The sequence below is a fragment of the Chroicocephalus ridibundus genome, chromosome Z (genome assembly GCF_963924245.1).
Source record: "Chroicocephalus ridibundus chromosome Z, bChrRid1.1, whole genome shotgun sequence".
NCBI classification, from domain to species: domain Eukaryota; kingdom Metazoa; phylum Chordata; class Aves; order Charadriiformes; family Laridae; genus Chroicocephalus; species Chroicocephalus ridibundus.
Window position 1 is genome coordinate 55,594,384 of NC_086316.1, and position 27,450 is coordinate 55,621,833.

The window sequence follows — 27,450 nt, forward strand, 5'->3', positions numbered from 1 at the left end:
GTCCCTCACCATCTTTCCTGTAGTCCCCCTTTAGGTACTGGAAGGCCACTATAAGGTCTCGGAGCCTTCTCTTCTCCAGGCTGAACAACCCCAACTCTCTCAGCCTGTCCTCATAGCAGAGGTGCTCCAGCCCTCTGACCATCTTCATGGCCCTCCGCCGGACCCATTCCAACAGCTCCATGACCTTCTTGTGTTGAGGACTCCAGAGCTAGACACAGTACTCCAGGTGGGGTCTCACCAGAGCACAGTAGAGGGGCAGAATCACCTCCCTCGACCTGCTGGCCACGCTTCTTCTGATGTGGCCCAGGATGTGGTTGGCTTTCTGGGCTGCAAGTGCGCACTGCCTGCTCATGTTGAGCTTCTCATCCACCAGCACCCCCAAGTCCTTCTCCTCAGGGCTTCTCTCAAGCCATTCTCCGCCCAGCCTGTATTTGTGCCTGGGATTGCCATGACCCAGGTGCAGGACCTTGCACTTGGCCTGGATGAACTTCATGAAGTTTGCACGGCTGCATCTCTCAAGTCTGTCCAGGTCCTTCTGGATGGTATCCCTTCCCTCCAGCATGTCGACCATGCCACACAGCTTGGTGTTGTCAGCAAACTTGCTGAGGGTGCATTCAATGCCACTGTCCATGTCACCAACAAGGATGTTATACAGCACTGGTCCAGTACTGACCTGTGAGGAATACCACTCATCACCGGTTTCCATGTGGACACTGAGCCATTGACTGCAATGCTTTGAGTGCAGCTATCTAGCCAGTTCCTCATCCACCAAGTGGTCCATCCATCAAATCCATGCTTTTCCAGTTTAGAGACCAGGATGTCGTGCGGGACAGTGCCAAACGCTTTGCATAAGTCCAGGTAGATAACATCAGTTGCTCTCCCCTTATCTAACAATGCTGTGGCAACATCATAGAAGGCCACCAAATTTGTCAGGCACAATTTGCCTTCGGTGAAGTCGTGTTGGCTGTCACCAACCACCTCCTTATTTTCCATGTGCCTTAGCACAGATTCCAGGAGGATCTGCTCCATGATCTTGCTGGGCACAGAGGTGAGACTGACTGGTCTATAGTTCCCTGGGTCATCCTTTTTTCCCGTTTTGAAAATGGTTCCTGATTCTGCAAGTAGAAATCCTCTACACGTTCCCACTGTCACCTACAAATAGCACAAAATGCTACGACTGTACCCTTATTTCTCTCTATATGTATATATTAAAACCATATGGTTGGCTGAAAAAGTAATCAATTCACAGGTAATGAAGGAGAAAGTTGTTAGGTTCCCAGTACTAGAAATTGCAAAAATTCCAGCTGAATAGGTTTCCTTGAGTATGTTTGCCATTATCATCATTCCCTGTTCAATCTTCTGTTTTAGTCCTTAACAAAACAGCTAAGAGACTACCTGATATAATTCTTAGCATTCTTGAAAATACACATTTTAACAGTTCTTTCCTCTGATAACTGATCTTCTGCAGCCTCCCATTTCCCCAGTATTCTCCCCATCCTTTCTTGTATTACCTTTTACATTCATTGATTACTTGTAAAGCAACAGAACTGAAGAACTGGGAGTTTTCCTAGTGTAATAAATGGAGATTTAAAAAAAAAAAAGCATGCAAGCTTGTTTCTCCATATTCAAGCTACAGATTTTTTGGCTCCCTCATTCCTCAGAGAATAAAATTCACTGCACAGAACACTACAGGAGTGCAGAGTAAGTAACTTATCGCTTGTCCTTAATACCCAAAACATTAAGTAACAGTCTACGTGAAACAAAGCGGGTTTCACATCAGGATGACAGGTCTAAATAACAGTGTTCCTCCAACTGAAATTAACTTGTATATGTATGGCAGCCTCTACCTCCTTTTCCTTTTCTGTAATTTTGGACATTTTCCAGCAAAAGAATTACTGTTATGAATATTTCTTATCTAAGAGAAACACCCAAACAGGAGGTAAAATGCTACCATTCCCTATATATGCACACATCCTATTAAATATCCAATGAGGTAGCAATCTTGCAACTGCCCACTTTCTGTTTAAATTAGACTTCTTGTACTCTGATGTAATCTTACATGACAATATCAAAAAATTCAATGAGGTACAAAACTAACAATGAATATGATATACAGGATTCCTAAAAAAAATTTAATGAAACAGCAATCATTACATCACATGCAATTTAAGAAACTGTGTATTTCCATAGCTTATCTAGTTCTAATACAGCACTGAAAGCATTAGTATTAGAACAAAGATTTGTCAAGCTTGAAAAAAAAAAATAAGTAGGGGAAAAGCCACACTTTTCCACAGATTTTTGAACAGTTTCTTCTGTTCACAGAAAGTATTTCAGTTTCACAGGTACTCTAAAACTTTTGGAGAACATGTTTTGGAGAACACAATGTGTCAAGCGTTTATGAACTCTCCTGAAACCCACAACACCAGTGAGCCTGGTACAGGGGTGCTTTCATAACTCTGCAAGAGTCAGCTTAAATGAAGTCAATTTGATGTATATCAAAATGGGGAATTATGTCAAATCATGAAAGAAAGCAATGAGGATACACACTTTTCTACAGTAAAACAATAAGCTTTTTTAATGATAAAATTAAACACACAAGTGTAAGGCAAGTTTCCAGCTTTTAAAGTTTGTACATACCTTGTACAATCCAATGCCAGGATCAATGAGAAATGAGCGCGATGATGTAGATGGCTGACTGGGTGATCCACTATTTGTTTTTTTAACTTTGTTCTTGCAGTTGGAAACAGCACAGGGGTTGACTTCTCCATCCTGATCTGTTACAGAAGCAGTGGTAGGAGCTTCAGATTCAGAACGTATCAAAAGCTGAACTATGTCATTTAGTCCAACATTGTAGTCAAATAAAGTGTGTCCATCTTCTAGCTGTCAAAAGAAAGGTATACTTATATATACTTATAAAATTCTACCCTGAGGTACATAAATAGTTTCCAAGTCTTCCTTTTACGGACAATAATTGTACAGACCAGAAGACGCAAGTGATCTATTTCAGTTAAATAAAAAACTATGCCTCCAGTATACACAAAAACAAACCCTCATGAAGTTACCTGCAGCCATGATTTCATCCAATGAAAATTACTGAAAGGCTTAAAATTACAAACAGGTATTTTCACAGACTTCAGATCTCTTAATTATCCATCAACATCCAAGATAATGAAGTGATTTACTAATGAAAAAAGGTAGGATCTATGTTGCCATTTACATGACATATGCAATAGCTATAAATACATGTAAGAACTTTTAAATTATCATTGTTTTGTGTACATTTCAGCTATGTACTTTCACAATTCAGTCTTTCTCAATCTCTTTTAGCATGCAAGGCAAGACCTAATACTTCCCTAATATTTTGCAAACTACTTCCTAAATAAAACATCTAGATATAAAAAAACCTCATACACATGCAACTCCATTTACTTTTCAAAACTGTAAGATCTGAAAGTATTCTTCAACAGCAACTACACTTAAGAGGGAAGCAACACCCAAAATAGGTACTGAGCCTTGAAGCTGAGAAAAGGAAATCTCCTAAATTGAGAGCATTCAAAAACATTTTTAGTCTAGATTTAGCAAGGTTCCCTGTCTCCCAGACCCCTCCCCTCAAGATCAAAACAAGATTATTCACTGAAAGTAAGTCTTTCAACTGCTCAGTTTAAAAGCTATTATAGAGCATGCACTGTGTGGCACTCGCTCAAATAACTTCGTACATCAGGCCCCATTATATTCCAGATGCAATCAGATCCTGCAGAATACCAGAATATAAATAGAAGTAGACTTCTTAATCATATATAGCACCTAGTTACTAAACACTATTTGGGTTTCCAACTCTTCACAGCTTTAAGATGGCTGTTACTATATCTATTTTACCTGATGATCTCACCTACTTACAATTAAGCTAAGAAAATCACAGGAAAAAACACTGAGTTGTATGCTAGGAGAAAAGAAATACAGGGAGTAGTGACCACTGCTGCTTTGCTCTGTTAAAAACTCTCAATGACCTACAGCATCTTTGAAGTAGAGATTTAATTTACCTAAAAGCTTAACACAATCCTTTGGGACATCAACTAGAACTTGGTCAGTTATGTTTTACTTCATGTTGCAGTGGGAGAAAAGTGTGCATGACTGAAAAACTCCCAGCTGTTTCCAAACTATTTTTGCAAGAAAAAATTACCTGACCTTTTTCCATAATAGGTGCTATTTTCAACATCAGTATTTCAGGAGACTTTTAAAACAGATCTATTTTCATGAGCTTACGGGCAGTATCAATACAATAAGAATTCTCCCATGAATTTAAGACCTGTGTTAAAAAAAATATAAAAAAATTACTCTCCTTACTGCTGGTAACTACTGTATGCACTGCTGTGGTGTGTGAACAGGAGCGCTCAAGTTTGTTTCCATGTAATTAAAGCTGGCCCAGCTGTCTGGTCAACAGCTATGGGAACAACCCCTGTTTAGCTGACAACCAGTTCAACATGCACCAGATGAAACTGCACTGAAGATTTTGATGCTGTAACTATGAAACGAACACAAGTCATAAAATGGAAGTCTGCAGCAACTGTTATTCTACAGGTGACTAACAACACTGCCTTGTATGTCTGGAGCTTTAGGCCAGGGCTTCATACTGAGTAGTGAGCTACTTAAACAAGTATGAGTAACCTTTCCCATCCCACCATTTCACACGTTCCTATGCTTTTGACAACTCTTTAACAAAGGGGACAGAAGTGTTCTTGCAGCCCTATGACAATCCAGATTTGGGAGCTTTTCACACCATAAGAAGTTTGTATTTGCACTGTTAAGATCATTTAAAAAGTTTAAAAACAGCTATTCTTAGATTCAAAGTACACATAAACCCAAAACAAAGACAAATAATCACGCTGCAATACATTCGAAAAGGGGGTGGGGGAGTGGGGAAGAAGATCCATATTTCTGAAGCTGCTACTGCTTCTCAGCACTGCACCAGGCCCACAGTGAAGATTCACTCCCCCACCAAGCCATTTTTTGGTTGCAAAATGTTTAAAAAAATGCAGCAGTACATCTGCAAAATAGATTGCTTCTGAAATAACAAATACATTAGATGTTATTGGAGACAACATAACTTCTGCTCCATTTTTCTGTTCCAATTAGACTGGACAAGCTGTGCCAGAGGTTCCAGTGCGCAATTTCTAGAATCCTACAGTATGAGGAAATCTTCTGAAAGCTAACACAGTGGAGAAAAAAGGATAAACTTGCTCCTGTAGATTGAAGGTATGTAGACAACACACAGGTGACAGCAAAGAAAGAAATTCTGTCACTGTGCCCTTTCTGTCAGGACACACCATGCACAGGCTCACAGAAAAATATTTTGAGGTACTGCAATTTAAAGTTTAAAGCCAATTCAGTGACAATCTAAATATGAACATTCTGAATCACCTACCAAACTAGGTAACCAGTGTTAACACTCAACTAAAAAGTGTCCTGTGTCTAGTCTTTGCAATCTATTCATTGGTTATGATGGTACAGTAAGTTGCATCTTCATTCCACAACTGAATGCTCCGTGTTAGCATGAGAAGGGGTAGGGGGGAAGACAATTTAAAAAAAGTAATCTGTCCAGGAATAGTTATATTTAACATGTTCAGAAAGCAAGACATACCTAGGCTAGGCCTTGAGCAAGAAGCAGCTTTCTCTAATGATGCACACATCACCACCACGCACAGACTACCTATTCCTGCATAAAGAAGTCAGCTTTGATGAACACGACCTACGTGGTCAGTAGAATACACTGGTGACTGCAAAGCTGTCTGCTCTACAGTATTAATTTATAATTAATTGCATTCTGTTATCTGACCCAGTGGTTCAGGGTTTTTCATTTTGTTTTTACAATCAGTATTCTTTGCAGGAATATTTTAAGACTACACACTACTGTATGACTCCCAATGTCATGCTTCAGTCTGAAAGCACAGTAACAGAGATAAGATTACGATAAGCATACTTCAAATGAGGGAGGATATAGTTTTGGGCAATGGGAGAGGGAAAGAACACCTGCTTATAGTTGAGCAAAAAACACATTCCCAGAATATTAGCAACCATACGAATTTAGACCAAGTCAATGACTGCCACACTGCCTGTTTCTGGGAACAAAGTAGACAAATACAGAAATTCGACTGGTAAAAATCAAGTTCACATGCTATTTGACTTACAAGAACTAATCTGCGTATCTACAAGTATACCTATGCCCAGCATTATTGCATCACTGACAATTTAAATGCCTGGAGTAACAAAGTTGGAAAACTATCAGTGTTTAAGAACTCCATTCCACCACAGAAGGAAAAAAGAACTACAGGATGTTTTTTCTTCAATTACTGATACTATACTGATGTTAGTGTAACTGTTGTTTCTTGAATTACTCATACTATACTGATGTTAACGTAACAATGGGATCTTGGCCAGTAAGGCATAACCTCACAGTAGTAGAGTGAAAAAACAGTAACAAAGCACATCACTTTTACAATGTACCTGTCCCTCCAGATGGAGTAATATCTCCTACTCGGTTCCAAGTTTGACAGGGACTCTAAGATGACTTTTCTAATTATATTATTATAGCAGTGTAAGATGCAAAAAAATCAGGACCTATGACTATGTCAATATTAACAAACAGTAGGAGAAAAAGCACAATACCTTCCTTTCTACAGACAATTAGCATTTAAAAGCCATCCTGGAATACAGTATTTCTTACCAAGAACTACTCCACAAAAAACAAACCAGCCAACCCCACAAAAAAAAAACAAAACAAAACAACAAAAACAACACACACACACACTTATTTCCTAGCCAACACTGCCTTACTAGGTCATCAAAATTCATGAAAGAATTACTGAATTGAGTCCCAAATTACCTCACTGACAAGTTAAATATTCAAGACAGAAAGGTAGAAAATTTCATCAAAAAACACTCTAGAGATTTGGGGGAATAGGTGCTGACGTGCTGACCAGTTTCCAAGTCAGCTTCATGGTATGCTCACTTCTAACAATAGTTGCTTGTATTAAAATATAAACAATTTCATCCCATTCTGCTGTATAAAGATACTAAGAAGATTCCCGGAGAATATGTTTGCCTGGACAGTGTATTAAAAGAAAAGAAAGAAACATTACACATCAACTTAATCATTCACTACGCATTTAAGGACGCTTGTCATTCACAAGTTTATACGTGCAAACCAGAAACAAAAGTAATCAGGCAAGTATCAGATAATCAAGCTGTATCTCATTCAAGTCAGTTAATGGGCAATTAGAGCATGTACTAAAGCAAAGATAACTGAACAGGCAATTTCATTTATGAAATTTTCCTAGCTCTTCCGATGCTACTGTCATTAAAAAAAAAGAGATGCATTTGTTTCCTTAGCAGTAGATTTCACTTTCAGTTTTTCTTCCTCTTAATGACTGGCATGCTTCAAAAGCCTTTCAGGCTTCATTAACATATTCTGAATGAAGTGACACTAAAAAGCAGCTATATTTACTTTATCTAGCACTCTTTCACTATACTAAATATCCATAAGTAGTGAAACATTAAATCTTTCAAATGTATTTTCACAGATCACGTATTAAAGACACTGTCAACTTCAAAATACTTCCAGAGAAGGTTCTTATAAATACTTAAAGGTAAGACAACACTGTGTTTACACTACTACACAAGAGTAGCTGTAGCAATGCAATACTGGAATTGATACCTACCTACTATCACCATTAGAACTGTCTTGTAACATCAAGCCATGAATGACTTTAAAAACATGCAGAAGCTGCACTTACATGAACATGCACGATCACGCAGAGTGCAGCATGATACTACATTACTTGGAATGAAAAAACCATGCCTGACAAGTAATTCACCAATTACTATCATATTGACTTGTCTACAAGTCCTAGCAGATGCTCATTATGGGTTATACAGCCTGTACAGAGACCTCCCAAGAAAGCACATCATCATTCTTGTAAGAACACATTGCCTACTGTTTTTATCTTAAAGGGTGATCCAAGAGGATAAATTCCTAGGTCACCTTAATCCAGTCATTACACTTGAGAGTCAAGACCTTTAATCACTTATGTTAGTGTGCCTTTGAGCATCTTCTGACGTTTTCTTTTCCAAGAACTAGAGCAATGCCTACCTCTAGCAATGAAAATACAAAAACTACAATGAATGCAGAATACCTCTTTAATTAAATTAGTATAATGAAAAGTTAAGTGACAGCAATCTTTTACTGTGCACAAGTATTAAATGCACCCTACAAATTTCTTTAACAGCCAATCCATAAGGGTAAAGGGCTTCAAGCTCACGTTTGGTACAAAAACTTGGTTAAGAGTTACGTACAGGAGTTACCCAGAGGGTAAATTAGTCTGAAGAAATCAAGAACCTGTAATTTTCAGCTGGGTACTCATTGAAAGCAAGCAAAGTAAACTTCCAGAACTTCTAGTATTCTCCATCTCAAGACTGATGTACAAATCTAACCTCTTCTGCCTGCAAGAAGGCCTTTGGAATTGTGAATTCCACTTAATATTTTTACAGAAGTATTCAAACACATCTCCAACTAGCACCTAGTAATGAAAAGCCTAACTGAAAATTCAAAAACAGCTTTTAAGTACACAACTGAGTTTTGGGCCAATGGGACCAACTCGGTCAAGAAAATTTCAGTAATAATTACTACACGACATTAGGCACTTAACTCATGTGTTAAGTGTGGTTTCTGCCATTCACGAAGCATGCTCAGTTTGCTTATGCTTTCAAAGGTGAAAGAGAATCTGAACAATATTTTTTATTCCATGTGGAAAACTGTAGCCTATACCTGGTATCTGAAGAACACGCTTCAGGGTTCTAGAATCTTTAAATGCATGTATCGACCACATTTAGACTAGGAGGCACATGATCAGGTTTTTACAATAACTGTGTACTGGAATTGCTTCCTGAGGAAGTAGTTGTCTGAATTACAACAGACACGAAAGTTAAATTAATGGGAACTTGGTAGCCAACCACATAACGGAACATACTGTCTTTAAATGAATTGGAACATTTAATATGTGCTGTCTCAAAGTGTCTGCAACTCCAAGAGAACCACTTCCTCCTCAAGCAACTCAACAGTACTTGTTGCTGCTCCCATACATGCTGCTCAGTAAAAAAAACATTTTGTCTAGAGATCATTCTACTAAAACATCCCATCTTCTTCTTGCACACAGGACAGTTTTACTGCTGTCGGTAATATTTTTTGAGCAATGTATCAGTAACTGCTGAGGATCCAAAAAGATATTCCTGGCTCTGCACAAGGGAACTCCACGCAGGCAATCCATTACAGTAAGAGAATAAAAAGGCACATAACCACATCCAAAGATCTTTAAGCAAAGACTGCACATCCATGAGGTTTAGTGGCTCCTTCTCACATGCATACTGAAGACTGTTTCTAAAGTGCAGGCTTGACTATACTACCTCCACATTTTAAGCAAGGTTTTTGCACATACACTGTGCAGTCATAAAGGCAGCCTGTTCATATCATTTTCACTTTGAAACTCCTGAATGTTTTCTCCTAACTCCCCCTTCCTTATTGCTGGTGGCATTTTTAGCAAACATCCAAACAGTGGCCACTACCATTATCATACAAAAACTAACTATAATAAAGGCTTACTTTCCTAACTGGGAAATAAAAATAAATCTTGCTTGGAAAGAAATACCAATTAAACCCTAGGTCACTCTTATCAGTGCTTTTCATCCTTCACTCTAACAAGCTCCTCAATGAAAGCAAAGTCCAAACAGAAACAGACTGAGACTTTACACATGTTTCTTGCTTGCCACTACAAGCACTTTAATTTACACGGTTTCATTAAAAGTCGTAGCATTAACAATCTCTTCTCCAAGCTTCACGTTACCTTTTTATTTCTCAATAGTTTGGACTTCACATCTTGCTATTAAAAATGAACAGATGAAAATGCCGGATCATTCTCTCATTTCAAGAGGGAGAATTTAGTCATTAAAAAAAAAAAAAAAATCATTGCTCTGTCTTATTCTCTCTCCCTTAGTACTCTTTAGAGTGAAATCATGATGGAATACATGAGTAGGTAAAACATCTAAACAAGGAAGTTCTGACAGTCTCTAGATCCACATCCCTCCACGAGAACAGAATCACAACATTTTAAAAACCAGGAACAAAACAAGTTATTACTGTCCAGAGAATATGGTCCATATTAAGACTCAGTTCTGTCAGTTTTTTGCCACGAGATTCACATTTCAAAGCAGCCTACAAGAACATTTGAAGACATGAGTGTTATGCCACCAAAAATCCCACCAACAAGGTAACACAAATTAGTCTTTATACCAGAGACCGTGTTTCCTTTTGACTGCTTATGTGTGTTGCACAACAGCTAATCATCTGCCCTGGACCCAAGGAAAAAGGTAGTCATAATGTTACCTGAAATAAATGCTTTCAAAACCAGAAGTAGTTTAGAGAGGAGATATTGCTTTATTTAACGTCAGGTGCTAGGGGGGAAACCCACAAATCTAGCACACCTTACTGGAGATACTCACCCATTATTTATACACAAGATTTACATGCGTATTACATTTTGCTGCATCAGCAAAACACTTCCATGCAAACGTGAGCTTCTCGGTGGTTGTTTGGGTAAGGAGACCCTTCCTCACATTATCCTTTTAAGATATTGAGTCATCTCAGAACAGTAAAAGTTTACTGAAAGTTTGCCAACTTCTTGAGGATGATAAGGATGTTCCTTGAAGTAGCCACAGCTCTGTCCTAATTGGTATAGGAGTACATACTTGACGCATAGAAGAACCTTGAAGTGATTAACTGCTTCTTGTTAGCCTGTCCTTGGTGATTAGCTACTTCTGGCTGTCTCCTCATTATCGCTATCTGTAGCTTCAGCTCGGTGACTATTTTCTGACACAGTAAGAAGGTTAGCAGGAAACAAACAACATTTCAGTTAGCATACGGTTACAAACAAAGCAGAGGCCTGTCTTTGGTAACAATAATACCCAATGGTATCAAATGTCTTACTCTCAATAAATCATAATCTAGATAGGTATCATAGTCTTATCCGGACTCCCACAGCACTCAGCAGAACGTGTACAGCAAGAGGAACTCCTAGAGAAGGAAGAAAATGGAAGCTTTCAGTATCTGAGAAAGGCTTTTCTACAATGACAACCAATGAATTCGTTCATAGCACAGTGTGAAGATGGCGTGCTTCTTCAACTCTCCATATAAAGAGGGAGTCTACCATGCTACACAAAGCCACACAACCTAGGAAGAAATTAGAGAATCTTTTTGCTGACACCGTCTGTAATTACACATCAATTTCAGTACAAACACCATGATAAATGTACATTAGTCATCTTCATACTCAATCAACAAGACTAGATTTCTCTAAGAAGAAATTCACACTTTTTCTGATGTTCTGTAACTAAAATTATGTACAGAAGCCTACATTTTAAGGCCACATTCTCCAACAAAACAGTGTTTTTTACAACATTACTACAAAATTATTTGCAGAGTATACAGGCAGTACCAACACATTTTACCTTTTGATCTGGACTAACTATAATCCAAAAAAGATTCCACTGTTCAAGATTAGTGCCAACACAAAAACCACTGAAAGTCAAGAGCTCTAAGAAAAGACTTCTTGACTTAGAAGATCAAGGTGAAGGCAGGCATTCTCAGTCTCAACCAATGAGACTCAACCATCACAACCAATGTTGTGATTCTCACAACAACCCCATGCAGCGCTACAGGCTTGGGGCAGAGTGGCTCGAAAGCAGCCAGACAGAAAAGGACCTGGGGTGTTGGTTGACAGCCGGCTGAATATGAGCCAGCAGTGTGCCCAGGTGGCCAAGAAGGCCAACAGCATCCTAGCCTGTATCAGGAATAGCGTGGTGAGTCGGACTAGGGAAGTGATCATCCCCCTGTACTTGGCACTGGTGAGGCCCCACCTCGAGTACTGCGTTCAGTTTTGGGCCCCTCGCTACAAGAGGGACATTGAGGTGTTGGAGCGTGTCCAGAGAAGGGCTACAAAGCTGGTGAAGGGTCTGGAGGACAAACCTTATGAAGAACGTCGTGACCTGGACAGGCTGGAGAGCTGGGCAGAGAAGAACCTAATGAGGTTCAACAAAAACAAGTGTAAGGTCCTGCACCTGGGAAGGAAGAATGCCAAACACCAGTATAGGTTAGGGGCGGACATGCTGGGAAGCAGCTCTGAGGAGAAGGACCTGGGGGTCCTGGTACACAGCAAATTATCCATGAGCCAGCAGTGTGCCCTTGTCGCCAAGAAGGCCAATGGCATCCTGGGCTGCACAGGGAAGACTGTGGCAAGTAGGTCGACGGAGGTCATTCTCCCCCTCTACTCTGCACTGGTGAGGCCACAACTGGAGTACTGTGTCCAGTTTTGGGCTCCCCAGTTTAAGAGGGACAGGGAACTACTGGAGCGAGTCCAGCGAAGGGCAACCAAGATGATTATGGGACTGGAGCACCTCCCTTACGAGGAAAGGCTGAAAGAGCTGGGACTCTTTAGCTTGGAGAAGAGAAGGTTGAGGGGGGACCTGATTAATGTTTACAAGTATCTAAAGGGTGGGTTTAAGGAGGACGGAGCCAGGCTCTTTTCAATGGTTCCCAGCGACAGGACAAGGGGCAATGGGCACAAGCTAGAACATAGGAAGTTCCGTTCAAATACATGGAAAAACTTCTTTATGGTGAGGGTGACAGAGCACTGGAACAGGCTGCCCAGGGAGGCTGTGGAGTCCCCTTCTCTGGAGATTTTCAAGACTCGGCTGGATGCAGCCCTGAGGGATGTGCTTTAGGCAATCCTGCTCTAGCAGGGGAGTTGGACTAGATGATCTCTAGAGGTCCCTTCCAACTCTGAAGATTCTGTGATTCCGTGAACGACTGAGGGAGCTGGGATTGTTTAGCCTGGAGAAGAGGAGGCTGAGGGGAGACCTTATCACCCTCTACAACTACCTGAAAGGAGGTTGTAGAGAGATGGGGGCTGACCTCTTCTCCCTGGTGACAAGTGATAGGATGAGAGGAAACGGGTTCAAGTTATGTCAGGGGAGGTTTAGATTGGATATTAGGGAACATTTTTTCACTGAAAGGGTTATTAAACATTGGAATAGGCTGCCCAGGGAGGTGGTGGATTCACCATTCCTGGAGGTGTTTAAAAAAAGGGTAGATGGGGCACTTAGGGACATGGTTTAGAAGTGGCTTTTGTCAGGGTAGGTTAAAGGTTGGACTTGATGATCTTAAAGGTCCCTTCCAACCTCAGTGATTCTATGATTCTATGACTTGTACAGGGTTCAAATCTGTACCTCTTCAAAGTTAACCTTTCTAATAAGAAGTTCAGGTTTTGAAGATTATTTCTTCATTTATCACTGGGTGAGACACAGAAAAAGCCTGTTTATTTAGATATGTAATTTTCTTCTTGGATGCAACTCTCAATCCCATTAAAGGAACACTTGCTTATTAACTTCTAGCTGGAAGATTAAGTTAGAGCAGCAAGGTTTCTCTTCTGTTGCAGTTCTCAGGAGTCTTCCAATCAGGTAAATAAAAGTTCATAGTGTCTTCTCGTTGATATTTAGGATTACCTGACACTTTCGTAAAAAATGTGTCGAAATAAAAAGCTGCACTGAAATCCTTAGAAGCATGAAAAGACTCATCCATCTCTATGCTGATTAGATGAGAGTGGTCAAGTACCTCCTGTATGATGGTATGGGCTTCTATAGCACAGGCAACTGAAGTTCAGCAACAGTGGTGCCAGGGAGCGCAAATGACTATCTGCAGCTTGTAAGGATATCTGTAACGAAGAACTTGTTATTATCTGAACCTTCTGTAATCAACAACAAAAGTCTAAAAAAATAAATGCAACAGCCGAGTATATCAGGGCAGTTAATTTAACCGCTAAATGATTAGGAATGGAGATCCACTTAACAGCTTTCAAATAAGAGAATCATTTCATAATTTCCATCACTATAAATTATATCAACATTTGATCACATTTCATCACTGGAAATCCACATCATTTAGTTGTCAGTCTAGGCCATGCATCAAGTGTGTTCTGCATCTAAGAGTCTGTGGGGTTTTTTTACTATAAAAAGAAACATTCTGTTTCCAAGGGCTTGCAGATTAAAAGTGTAAGTACTAAACTATCCTAACTAGGTTACATGAATAAATGTACATGCCACAAAATATAGCCTTAAATCTGGATGCAATTTCTTACAGGTTATATTATGTTTTTCCAGCTTCCTAATACTGAAGTCATACATACAAAATAATATAGTGTTCTGTTTCCACATATGCTTCAGCTTTTCCATCAGTTTGCTTAGGTGCTTTCAATAGCAAAGATAATGGTACCAAGGAATGGTAAGCTGCATCAGTGGCTTTACAGTAAAAATTTAACAAGAAGTAAACAGCTTCCACAATCATATAAAAAACTTGTTAATAGGGATACCAAATCTACTGCCAGCTAAGTTCAAAGTATAGTCCATGAATGTTTCAGGAATTCTGGAATACTGATATGATGCTACTCATCATATCTGCCCTGGAGACTCCAAATGACTCTCTCTCATCGAGCTACTTTCTACCAGCTTCATCAAAGAATGGCAATCACTTCCTTTCTAAAGCTTCTTCAAATTGTTCCTCCAGAATTGCTCCAGTTGAAGATTTCTCACACCCAGATTCTGCCTGAAGCAGATGGGGTTTGGACAGCTGCAGCTGAAAATGTCTGCAATTTTCCAAACAAAATAAAGCTGGGAAGAGCCTATGTTAAGAAACTCGATTGTTTTATGAATAGGTTTAGCACTGCCATGCTTTGGGGAAAGACTCCAGGAAAAAATGCTTTTCTGTCCCTCTGGAAATTCACCCAAGCTGTAAGTATTTAAGAAGCCCTTAAAACATACAGTTTACAAACCTGAAACTTAGCAGCTTGAATTCACACAAGATTCTTTCCACTGCTCAAATGCCAGTCTGGGTCAGCAGAAATTAAAGAGGTCTTGTATAAGAAAGGCTGTAGGTAAACCGAGGTATGTCCTATTACCAGATTTATAACTGTGTTTCACTGAGGCTGCTTTAGCACAAGGCTGCTCTCGTACAAAACTAAAGTTCCTCTAGTCCTCCTACCCCTCTACCGTTTCAGTTAAATTTACTGAAACAAAACCCTAAGCACTTGGACATCACAGCGTGGGCCTGACAAACTATACTGAGTCAACTTGCACAGCTAAGTGACTCGATACATGCTGCCATACTTTTTGTGCGTAAAAGCAGAGCTGAATTTCTTCTAATGAAGTAAGTCTGATTGGCAACAACTTTCACATCAAGTGAATAAATGGCTTCACCACTCTCACTTCCACCTGCTGACTTTGGTCTCCCATGAAAAAGGTTTGGGGTCTTCCTCACCAACAAAACTGATAACTTCAAAAGCAATTTCAGTCTCTGCCTCTTATGTATACTGGGAAGAAGTGTTTGGGCCCCGATGTCCTTCGATTCTGGTAAGCACTATGGAAAAGCCACTTTAAATGATGACTTCTGTAACAACAATAGCCACTTAGAAGCTTTCACTGAATTCAAATTTCAACAGGGTGGTAGAGGATGATGGAAGAAGCCAACAGAAGATATTTTTTATATCCCATAAACAATTCATATTGCTGAAATACAACAGTGCACACATTTAGTTCTATTAGTTCTATGTGAAACATAAATTGGTATTAATACCCCTACAGTCTTCTGGACAACCTTAAGTTCTCTGGCAAGTTTCAAATTTAAATAAACTCCAACGTATTTTTACTGCTTAATTTTTCCAGCTTCATAGCTGAAAGTTAGAAATCCCACAACTATAGCTTGGTCCTATAGAAAATCTGCTCTGGTGGGTCAACATGCCAAGAATTTGTCTACTGTATCTCGTTCAATTTCATGAATGAAATCAAGAACTTCTACTCTCATCAAGAATTGCTATATAGGTTCTCCAGTTATGACAGGCAGAGAGTATGCTGCCAGAAGACAGACCGTGTTGTCTTGCTTTTCTGAATTTTAGACCAACTCCACACAATGCAGTGTAATTTACGAGTTTACTCAGAGTTAACATAAAACAGCACAGATAAAGCATTAGATGAGAATAGTCTATGGTGGAGCAAGGTTAAGATATGATTTATTATAGCATAGGGAAATATTTGTGCCCCTCCAAGAAACTCCTTCGAGCCAATGATCCAACTTCAACAACGAAAACAGACTTCTCTGGCTAGCCACAGACTAGGATTATTGCACCGCGGTAAAGGCATACAGTACTACTCCCTTTCCTCAGAAAGTTCTACCTCAGTGTACAGAATGACTTGAGTTCTCTGGCCAACAGTTAGTTATTCAGTTCTGCAGAAGTGTGGACCCCCAGAAGTCCAGGCTGTCCTCACAGACGAGACCAAGTTATAAAGTAATACTACCTTGCTCACTTTTCAGTGCCCCATGTAGTACCAGTAAGAGATAAAAACCAGAAACCAGTCTGTATTGCTTTTTTCTGTATTGCTTTTTTCCTGGTTTTAGAAGAAAAAAAAACAGTACTACAAAATACTACGTTAATCACAACACTACGTTTTCATCAGTAGTTCTAGGGTATTTCAACCCTTAGGGGCAGAAGCATGCAGTACTACTCATTTAAGGTCCTGCATTTGTGTTTGAAGATCAGACAACAGCAAATTGGAGTATACCACATAAACTATGTTAACTGGACATGGATACCTCTGAAGAACTGCAAAATAATGGCTCTAGCTCAACATGTTAGTTGAAGCCCCTTCTCTGCTGCAAGCTAAGAACGCAAAGTTCCTGAAATTCAGCCCATATATGGTGACTTGCTTAGGTTTCTGTACCCTTGTAACCTCATACACATACTATTTTTTAGAATAAAGGAGGTTATTTAGCCAGTCTTCTGGTAGCCATCACTTGCAAGATCCAAATATTCCTAAGAGTTCCCAGGGAGACTACAGTAAGCAGTACTCCATAGCAAGATCCGAATTCTACCAGCAGACTGCACAGATTTAACCATACTGAGTGCTAAACAGATAAAACAGGAAGAGAGTCTGGACTAGATAATGACTTTTCCAACACATGCAGGAATTTTCTGTTTTTCCATATTGCCCACCTCAGTATAACTGCTTTCTATTCATCTCACATTTAACTGAAATGCCCTTTTTTATTCTTTTTTTGTTTTATCACAATACTGAGAGAACTGAAGTTGTTTATTGTTTCCTCTGCTCATGTCTCTCAACATCCAGTTTTACTTGTGCAAGAGCAATCCTTATGACCTTTTTTCTACTTACTAGCACCATGGGATCAGAAAAGCGATCTATAACCATCAAGCAAACTTCAGAATTAATTATGATAATTGCAAGAAAATGGACATAAATGGTGAGTGAAAACGAAGTCCCTAATTCTTCACCAAACACAATCCCAACTGTATCCTGAACTGGATAAACTAAGTACTAAACTCACAAATGCTGCTTGTGTAGGCAACTTCAGCTGTAATATTTCATTATTCTGCTTTCTTAAGCAAGACATCTGTTAACTAAAAAGTTCAAGTTAACTGGTCTGACTGACAGACTACATATAAAAGCACAAGTCACTACTGGCTTATCTTCCCTGCTTCTCAGGTAAAACTTGTGTCCCACATCAAGCTCTGCACTGAAAGAAGTGTGCTGGCATAGCCCAGAGCTAAACAACTTACACAACTTCAAGGCTGATGTTCCTTGATTTGGTCCCTTCAGAGAAACACGAGATTGTTCATCACGGTCTTAACAGACACGTCCTCACAAATGCTCGCTCTCACCAAACTGCAGAACACAAAAATTTGCTGATTTGCTATGGAGTTCACAATCTAGGCTTAGCATCTAGCCACTAATGCTTACCTCCTAATCATAGTTAGATCCAGATCCCTATTTCTTACTTTTTTTCACCCTTGTTTGTAAAGATACACACTTCACTTGTTTTGAGGCAGAAATCTCACCGTCTTGCATTACACGGCTTAGGTGAACACTCCAACACTCCTCCAATGTGAGAAGGTGCATCTTAAGAGCCACACTCCCAGAAACACGCCACACATCTGATACCTTCCTTGCCAGGCCACATCTGCGCCTCACCGAATGACTCCAGCACTGAGTACACCTCAAAGTTTATGCAATGCAACTGGAAACGTTAACACCCTTCAGCAACAAAGATGCAGCCCGAGGCAATGTATTCGGATCAAAACATAACTGGCACCGGACAGAGGGGAAAGTATTGTCGCACAGCAAGCTTCCAGCCATTCACCCCGGTAACACCGGATCCCAGCCTGGATGGACCCCCGCCGGCCCCTCCGGACTGCCAGCTGCTGCCCGGAGCCCACCCGTGACACGCCGCTGGCCACGCCGAGGAGGAGCGGCCGAGGAGGAGCGCGACGCACTGCCTGTGCCCGCCCGAACGGACCCCGCTCACGCGGGAGCACCGGGAGGCCGCGGCCCGCCATGTGTCCGCCTCACCCCCCCGACATGTGTGGAGGTGGGAGGGGTTCATACCCGGCGGGCCCCGAAAACCGTTACTCGTGGGAGGGGCGCGCCGTACCGACCCGAGCGGGTACTGACGGGACACGGGGACTTCGCACCGCCTTCCCGCCCGCATCCCGTGTGTGTCGTGTCCCGTCCGTCCCCCCCCACCCCCGCCACGTGCGGGCCCCGCGGGCGGCGTTCCTCCGTGGAGGGAGGGGATAGGGGGAAGCACGATACCGGGATCGGGGTGGGGGTGTGTGTGTGTCTGAGAGCGGAGGGGCTTCTTCCTCCCCCTCCGGTCGCCCTGTCACTTCGGCACGGTAACGGCGGGGGCTGGGGGAGGAGCCTCCCGCCGCTCAGGTGGGAAAACAAACACACAAAGAGGCCTCCACGGCCCCGGCTCGTCCCCCGGGGAAAAGGCGGGCAGGAGAGCGCGGGGAACGGCCGCGCCGGAGCCTCTTGTCAGGCCTGAGGCCGCGGCTGCCTGCCGCCCCCCCTTCGCCTCCCTCAAGGCCCGACGGGACGGGAGTAAACAAAAGCCGGAGCCAGAGGTGGACAGACGGGCGGGGATGGGGAACCCGGCGCCGGGCCGCACAAAGAGCCGAACCCGAGAGGGAAGGGGGAAACCCCCAGCCTCCCCACCCGTGCCATCCAGGTAGCGGCGTCTCCCGCCTCACCTGCTTGCCCCGGTAGAAGAGGCGCTGGCGGTCGGGGCTGACGCGGAAGGTCTCCTGGATCTTCTCCCGCAGGCACTCGATCTTGGTAAGGCGGCTCAGGTCGTCGATGGTTTGGGTCTCGGTGCCGTCGATGGTGCGGACTTGGATCCACATGGTGGACGCTCTCCCACTCGCTCGGCCAGCCGCCGGGGAAGGAGGGAGGGAGGTCCCGGGGCAGGCGGTGGAGAAGGGGTCCGCTCCCCGGGTGCGCGTCTGCGGCGTGCGAGGGAGAAGGGGAGGGGGCCGGGCGCTTCCCCCGCTCTTTGTTCGGCTCGGTGGGGCAGGATTTTCAAATCCCGCGGAACGGGCGCCAGCCTCCCCGCCCGCCGGGCCGCCGTCCTCCCTCACAGGGGCGCGGAGAGGGAAGGAGACCCCCCCAGCCGAGCCGAGCCTATCCCCCACCGCTTCGCGATCACCCGCCCCGCGAACCCACCCTCCCCCCCACCCACCCAACCCTCCCCCGGGGGCGGCAGCACCACCACAAGGCGAGGCGGAGCCTGGCGGGGAGCCGCGGCGGACCCGGGTCTAACGGGCGCCCGCGGGAGCCATCTCCCAGCCCCGGGGAGTGTTTACCAGGCGCCGCCGCTCTCACATGGAGGTCACGGCGCCAACGCCGATCTCGCGAGAGCTTTTCTTTCCCCCCTCTTCTCAACGGCCGTCAGGCGACAACACCACTAGGCCGGGGGGGGGGCTCGGCCCGCCCCCCGCCGGCCCCGCCCCCTGCGCCCTCCCCGGCCGGCGGCTGGCGGCTGGCGCGAGGCCTTGCGGGGAGGGGGCGTGGGGAAGGCTTGGCGCGCGCTGCGGGAAGGGACCGTTAACGTCTCCATGGCGGCCGAGCGGGACCGTCTCCTCGGCTCCCTCTCGAGGCGGGCTTCCATGGCCTCTGGGGCCAGCGAGGCTTGCGGCCTGGGCCCGGCCGGCCCGGAGGCTGGCAGGCGCTACAAGAATGGCGGAGTATCCATAGGCCACAAGGAGAACGGTGTCCATTGGTGAAACCTGCGTCCCAGCGTTTCTGAAGACGTAAAATCTCGACCCAGCCAGATTTAGCTCTACACAAAAAATACAGATTAAGTCTGGCTGTGCCTGTTACGTTTGATAGCTGAAAACGTGGGGCAAGGCAAGAAAAAGCAAGCCTCGTTTACACATCAAATGTGATGCGGGTTTGACTTACTGTATTTTTCTAAATTGGGTAATTCTGCAAGTTGACATCAGAAAAATGAGGATTTGCCATGCTGTTGTGGGCTACCCCCAGCCAGCAGCTGAGACCCACACAGCCACTCAGTCTCACTCCCTCACAGTACGATGGGGGAGAGAAAGGGCAAAAGTGAGAAAACGTGTGTGAAGATAAAGATGGTTTAATAAGTAAAGCAAAAGCTGTGTGCACAAGCAAAGCAAAATAAGGACCTAATTCAGTACTTTGTATCGGCAGGCCGATGTTCAGCCATTTCTAGGAACCCAGAGCTTCATCACATATAAAGGTTACGTAGGAAGACAAGCGCTGTAACTCCTAACAGCCCACACTTCCTCCTTCTTCCCCCAGATTTTGTTGCTGAGCACGACATCCTACGGTCTGGGTGTCACTGGGGTCAGTTGTCCCAGCTGGGTCCCTTCCTCGCTTCTTGCACACCGCCAGCCTACTCGCTGGTAGGTCCTTGACCCTGTGTGAGCGCTGTTCAACAACAGCCAAAACATCCCTCTGTTACCAACGTGACTTTGGTCACAAATCCAAAATACGGCACCGTGCCAGCTACTATGAAGAAAATTCGCTCCCTCCCAGCCAAAACCAGCACACCTGGTAAAATACCATAAAAATGTATCTGATACACGGCTTGCAAGAAACCGGGAGATGCAATAATGGGTGTCTTTGTGAGAAAATCTGAGCAGCTTTATTGTCTACAACTTTGGCAGCTAGATTAAAATGCAGATTTACAAGATCCAAGTGACACCTATGTACTTTCATGGCTTTTTTTGTACCAGCTGCTCTAAATATCACTGATAGGGTACTGAATCAGGGAAAGAAACAGATTACAACCAACAGTTATTCGAGGACCATTTATTATTACTGGTTATTAGACTTATCATTAATATCAGACAACTGTTTGCATTGTATATGCAGTTTCTGTTTCATGCAGTGTGTTGTGGTTTTGGCCAAATTGGCCAATGGCCGGCGACAGATGCTCCCCAACCCAACCTCTCATACACAGAGAGGAGGAGGAGAGATAGAGAGATTTACGAGTTTTGAAGAAACTAAGCTACTTTAATGAATTATTAATAATAAAATAAAAAGGAAATAATGAAATAGATTCAAATACACAAAGCCGTATTAAGTTCCCCAGATGACATCGCCAGCAGGCACTGAGGAAGTCCCAGACTGGACTCAGCGACGGGTGGGAACTGGATTCCACAGATGGAGTCAGGAACACACGGATCGGGATCAAAGGCAGATGAACAGACAGGGTCCTCCTCGGATGTCAGCCATCAAAGAAAGAGAGTTGACCCTTTGATCCCTCAGCTTTTTATACTGAGCATGGGGCAGATGGGATGGAATACCCCTGTTGGTCAATTTTGGGTCACCTGTCCTGTCCGCTCCTCCCTGCAGGTGGGACCCCTGTATGCTTTTCCATTTCTGACTCTTCAATGGGGCAAACAACAAAATTAGCTGACCTTGGTTGTTATAGCAATAAGTATAAGCAAGAGCCTCTCTGCATACCATTCCTTGGTACAAACTGTAAACATTGGTCTTACCACTCCGAGAATGAACCATTTTTGACACAACATGTTGTTAATTTCAGAGAGTTAGAAGAGGCCTAGCTAAGAAATAAAATTACTGAAGAGAAAGTTGTTTCTGTTCTACTTCAAACTCGAACACAGTGCACAGACTCACAGCTGGAGCAGCAGTGGAGAGGCCAACCCCAGAGGTTTACTCAAGAGCAGGGCCTCGTACCCACACTCCAGGGGTTTCCAGGCAGCTGTGCACAGTCACACAGGAGGTCCCTCATTTCCGCAGATGTGCTTACACATGCTGCCCTGTAATCTTTGTCCACCTACAGCCGCCGCTGCCTTCTTGGGTGTGGTGTGGGTTACATGCGCCATCATGGGTGCCAGTGCCTGCTGGAGGCCTTGGGCAGGTTCAGCACCTCCTTGGTACCCTGAGCTTACCAATTTTTGCTCCAAGACCACTATGAGTTCTTGTGAGGCTTTCAGATGCTGTCTCTCAGCATGTATTTTTCCTCTCTTCGTCCTGCTGTTGTCTGGTAGCTTACTTCTCCATCCACACACAGAGGAACCTATAGAGGCCACTTGCACAAACAGAGCTTCTATGACACATTATAGTAGCAAGGATTCCTCTATTTTACTTTCAGGTCAAAGAATTTCCACTGCAGTTTTGAGTTACCTCAGACTTGATTTTGGGGTATTGAGCGTGTGAAAAGGCATCTGAACAATTTGAAGTTTCTTAATTATTCTGCCAATTTGATCCTTTCCTCTTCATTCTTGCTAATCTATCTCTGCTCTTGTGATAGCCCACAACTTTCCTTACTGCCACAGCCACAGCATGTCACCAAACTGCCACTTACACAAATTCAGAGTTTGTAATACCTGCTCAGACTCAAAAGCTGTAGTACACATAGAATTATAGAATCATAGAATTGCCTAGGATGGAAGGGACCTTTCAGATCATCTGGTTCAACCATCAACCTAACACTGACAAAAACCATCACTAAACCGTATCTCTAAGCACTGTGTCTACCCATCTTTTAAATACCTCCAGGGATGGTGCCTCAACCACTTCCCTGGGCAGCCTGTTCCAATGATTAATAACCCTTTCAGTGTAAAAAATTTTCCTATTATCCAGTCTAAACCTCCCCTGGCGCAACTTGAGGCCATTTCCTCTTGTCCTATCGCCTGTTAGTTGGAAGAAGAGACCTCCTTTCAGGTAGCTGTAGAGAGTGATAAGGTCTCCCCTCAGCCTCCTGTTCTCCAGGCTGAACAACCCCAGCTCCCTCAGCCACTCCTCCTAAGACTTGTTCTCCAGACCCCTCACCAGCTTTGTTGCCCTTCTCTGGACGCGCTCCAGCACCTCAATGTCTTTTGACCTTTCAAGATCTTTCATCCCCAGTCTTCTTGGGTTCACTGAAACATTCCATGATTATTCACCTCTATCCGTGGAAAGGTGATGGAACCTGGATCTCATCTCTAAGCATGCAGAGGAAGAAAAGGTTATCGGGAGTGGTCAACATGGATTCACCAAGGGGAAATTATGCTTTACCAATCCAGTAGCCTTCTGTGATGGCATGACTGGATGGATGGATGAGACAAGAGCAGTGGACGTTCTCTACCTTGACTTCAGCAAGGCTTTTCACACAGTGTCCCACAACATCCTCATAGATAAGCTTAGGAAGTGTGGGTTACATGAGAGGACAGTGAGGTGGATTCAGAAGTGGCTGAATAGCAGAGCTCAGAGGGTTGTGATCAGCGGCGCAGAGTCTAGTTCGAGGCCTGTAACTAGCGGTGTTCCCCAGGGGTCAGAACTGTCGCCAGTCTTGTTCAACATACTCATCAACGACCTGGAGGAGGGGACAGAGTATACTGTCAGCAAGTCTGCTGATGGCACAAAGCTGGGAGGAGTGGGTGGTACACCAGACGGCTGTGCTGCCGTACAGTGAGACCTGGACAGGCTAGAGAGTTGGGTGGAGAGGAACCTAATGAAATTCAACAAGGGCAAGTGTAGGGTCCTGCCCCTAGGGAGGAATAACCCGGTACACCTGTACAGGTTGGGGGCTGACCTACTGGAAAGCAGCTCTGTTGAGAGAGACCTGGGAGTCCTGGTGGACAACAGGATGACCATGAGCCAGCAATGTGCCCTTGTGGCCAAGAAGGCCAACAGTCTCCTGGGGTGCATTAAAAAGAGCATGGCCAGCAGGTGGAGGGAGGTCATCCTCCCCCTCTACCTTGTCCTGGTGAGGCTGCATCTGGAGTACTGTGTCCAGTTCTGGGCCTCTCATTTCAAGGACTGGGAAGTACTGGAGAGAGTCCAGTGGAGGGCTACCAAGATGGTCAAGGGACTGGAGCACCTCTCTAATGAGGAAAGGCTGAGAGACCTGGGTCTGTTAAGCCTGGAGAAGAGAAGACTGAGAGGGGATCTCATCAATGCTTATCAATATCTAAAGGGCGGGTGCCAAGAGGATGGGGCCAGACTCTTTTCAGTGGAGCCTGGCGACAGGACAAGGGGCTGCAGGCCCAAGCTGGAACACAGGAAAATCCATCTCAATGTGAGGAAAAACTTCTTTACTTTGAGGGTGACAGAGCACTGGAACAGGCTGCCCAGAGAGGTTGTGGAGTCTCCTTCTCTGGAGATACTCAAAAGTCACCTGGATGCATTGCTGTGCAACCTGCTCTAGGTGAAGCTGCTTTGGCAGGGAGGTTGGACTAGGTGATATCCGAAGGCCCCTTCCAACCCCTACCATTGTGTGATTTAACACAGAGGAGTACAGTAAGAATGGGGTTTAATAGTCATATTGGAAAAAAGGGATAAATCAAGCTGTCTTCAGCTTCATCTTAGTTATGCTCCACCTCTACGTTAGAAGGAACAGAGTCTCATTATAATCCTATTTGCAGAATACAGCCTTTCTGTTGAAGCAAGCAGTAAATGTCTCTTGCAACGGGGAAAAAAGATCTAAAGAATTCTGAAATGGGATATGTTTTACCACATTAGGGAGGTAGCATCAGTTTGTGCTAGGGAGACTTGATGGAAAGTGCAGGATGGACTTCCTAGAACAGAAAACGTTCTTCAGTATGGAGAAAGAAAATGAAAGAGGATCAGTTTGTTACAAAAAGCAGAAAAGCAGGCCAGGTCGCTGGCACAGGAGTTACTGATTAGGAAGAGTACTTTGCTACGGAGTGATTCTAGATGGCATGTGGCAGTATGGACTGGCACACTGCCTAGGTGGCAGCATGGTCTGGAGACTAGAATATAAAGCGAAGAAAAGTGTGTAAAATTTCTTGACCTGGAGTCTGAAAGAGGATGTGAGAAGGGGCAGTTATTGAGGGGAAAAGGAAAAGAAAGCTAGATATTTAGAAGGCAATAACGTCCTCTTTGGGATATGGTTATGCTAATGAGGAAATTAGGTAACGCTAAAGGAGAAGCTGATGGAGTAGCATAGTATGCATGGTGGACTGAGGAGACTGCAGCAAAAAAATTACTAGAAAGAGCAGGACAGAGAGGAAAGGAGTCAAGAACTCATGAAAGTAAAGCATAGGAATAGTGAGGAAAGTGCAAAGATCTAATTGGAGACAAAACCAGAAATTAGCGACAAAAAAAGGATGAAGATGCACAGAAAAGGAAAATTTGAAATGAGATTTTAGGAGGTAAGACAATGCTAGTTTTCTTAGAGGAAAACTATAGAACAAGAATGAGAAATTAAATGAAAAATTATTTGAGACTGACGTAACAGTTAGTGTGAGTTTGTTTTGAAGTTAAGAGATTTTTTTTACGATTAAATGTTCAAAAGTAAACCATAATGCAAATTTGGGATTTTTTTGTGAGATAAAATAATCAAAGGTTTAAAATTATAGGGTGAAATATGGGAGCTATTAGAATGGGGCTTTTGTATGTGTAGGCATTTTCATAATTTTCCATGTATAGGTTGCTTTAGGATGTAAATAAATATAATTAGTTGCTTGGGTTTATGTTTGTTCTGGTATTTGAAATTCTGTCTGAATTCTTAAAAATTCTGGAGATTGGCTTACATATTTTATATTTGTCAGCAGGAGACCTCTTGATTGAATGGCCTTAACGTGAATAAAGTCATGGGGATAAACAGAAGCCAGAGATGAGCTTGACAAAGAGACAAATGTGTAGGAAACATGAGGAAGGGGTGGAAGAACAGAAGCATAATAGAAAGCGAAGGAAGCATAGAGAAGCCAGCAGAAGAGGGAAACGCATGTCACTGAGTTTCAAGGAGGAGCCGTGCAAGAGGAACAGCAAGCCAGAAAGGAAAAGACAGGAAATCTTTTTACAGGCTTACTTTTCTAGTGAGCTTTACACCTGAGAGCCTTTTAATGACTTGTAGGCAATGTAATAACCTCTGTGATTGTTCAGTACTGTTTTGCTCAGATATGCTGATGTACCTTCCAGGGAAGAGGAAGAGAAGAAGGAAATTGAAATTGTCCATCAACTGAATTTAGTAGAAATGTGTCACTTAACTCTCATAAAGTCAATGTGACTATTCCAGCATAAACACGTTGGGAGAGAAAACCAGACCGGCTGACTCAATTAACCTCATTTAGACTTGATGAAGACAGCAAAAGCAAATGCAATATAGTTAGTTGTGGATAATGCAGCTAGCATGCGTAAGGATGGTACCCTGTTCTGAACAGCTGACTGTTCTTTCCGTTGTGTAAGGGGAGTTATGAAAGACAGCAAAGTTGTGACAGTAAGAATTCATAACATAAATTTTGTTATTTGATTATGATAGGAACAGAACTGCTAACAACTCTGTATTATTAAATGTCATATATGTAGCACTGTTTCTTCTCTCAGAAGGGTTAAGTCATTAGAAAGTGTTGGTTCTATGGCAGCTGGAATGAGAAGAGACTTACCCTAAGCAGGTTAAGTGTTCAGGGCCCCAGAGCAGTGTGTGTTTTGCCCTGACTAAGAAATAACAGGAGTCTATTTTTATTCACAGTGAGAAAAGTCTATGTCCTCAGGATCGTACAGCCTGGAGCAGATGCTTCCTGTTTCTTTAATACGTTGTACCCATTCACGGAGTGAAGTACTTAAAGCTCAGCGAAATAAAGTAAGCCTTAAATTATACTTTATATAATCCATACTCATAGAATTTTACACAATTTCTACTGTGAAAAAGGTAAAAAGAAGTAACTATAAGGATACTGCATCATTCTGATAATCCTCAACCAGAGCCAAGTCCGCATTGTTTCCTCATGTAATTCTGCTCATTCTAGCAAAGCTGCTTTAAGAACTAATTTATCTTAGTATATGCTTTTGTCTTTTAAAAGGTAGGTAATTCATATTGGTAAGGTTGTCATCCTTAATTATTTCAGATGTTAGTAATTTTTCAGTGAAAAGTAACACTTCATGAGATTACAGCCTCTTCTCTGAATATGATTTGAGATTTTTTTCTTAGTTTGAATTGTTCATTTCAATTTAGGTATCATTATGATATATTGCAACATGTAAGAGCGGTTGATTTTTTAA

At 43.0% G+C, this 27,450-nt stretch overlaps 1 protein-coding gene across 2 annotated transcripts in view; it reads right to left on the reverse strand.

Moving 5' to 3' along the window:
- Positions 1 to 19,887, reverse strand: part of UHRF2 (ubiquitin like with PHD and ring finger domains 2) — a 96,737-nt gene extending 76,850 nt beyond the window's left edge. For both annotated transcript variants that reach the window (XM_063319761.1, XM_063319760.1), the window contains exons 1-2: positions 19,197 to 19,887; positions 2,638 to 2,880 (exon numbers count right to left, since the gene is read on the reverse strand). In XM_063319761.1, the coding sequence (XP_063175831.1) occupies positions 2,638 to 2,880; positions 19,197 to 19,349 (396 nt within the window). In that variant the 5' untranslated portion in view covers positions 19,350 to 19,887. The remainder of the gene's footprint in view (positions 1 to 2,637; positions 2,881 to 19,196) is intronic.
- Positions 19,888 to 27,450: the final 7,563 nt, after the last annotated feature.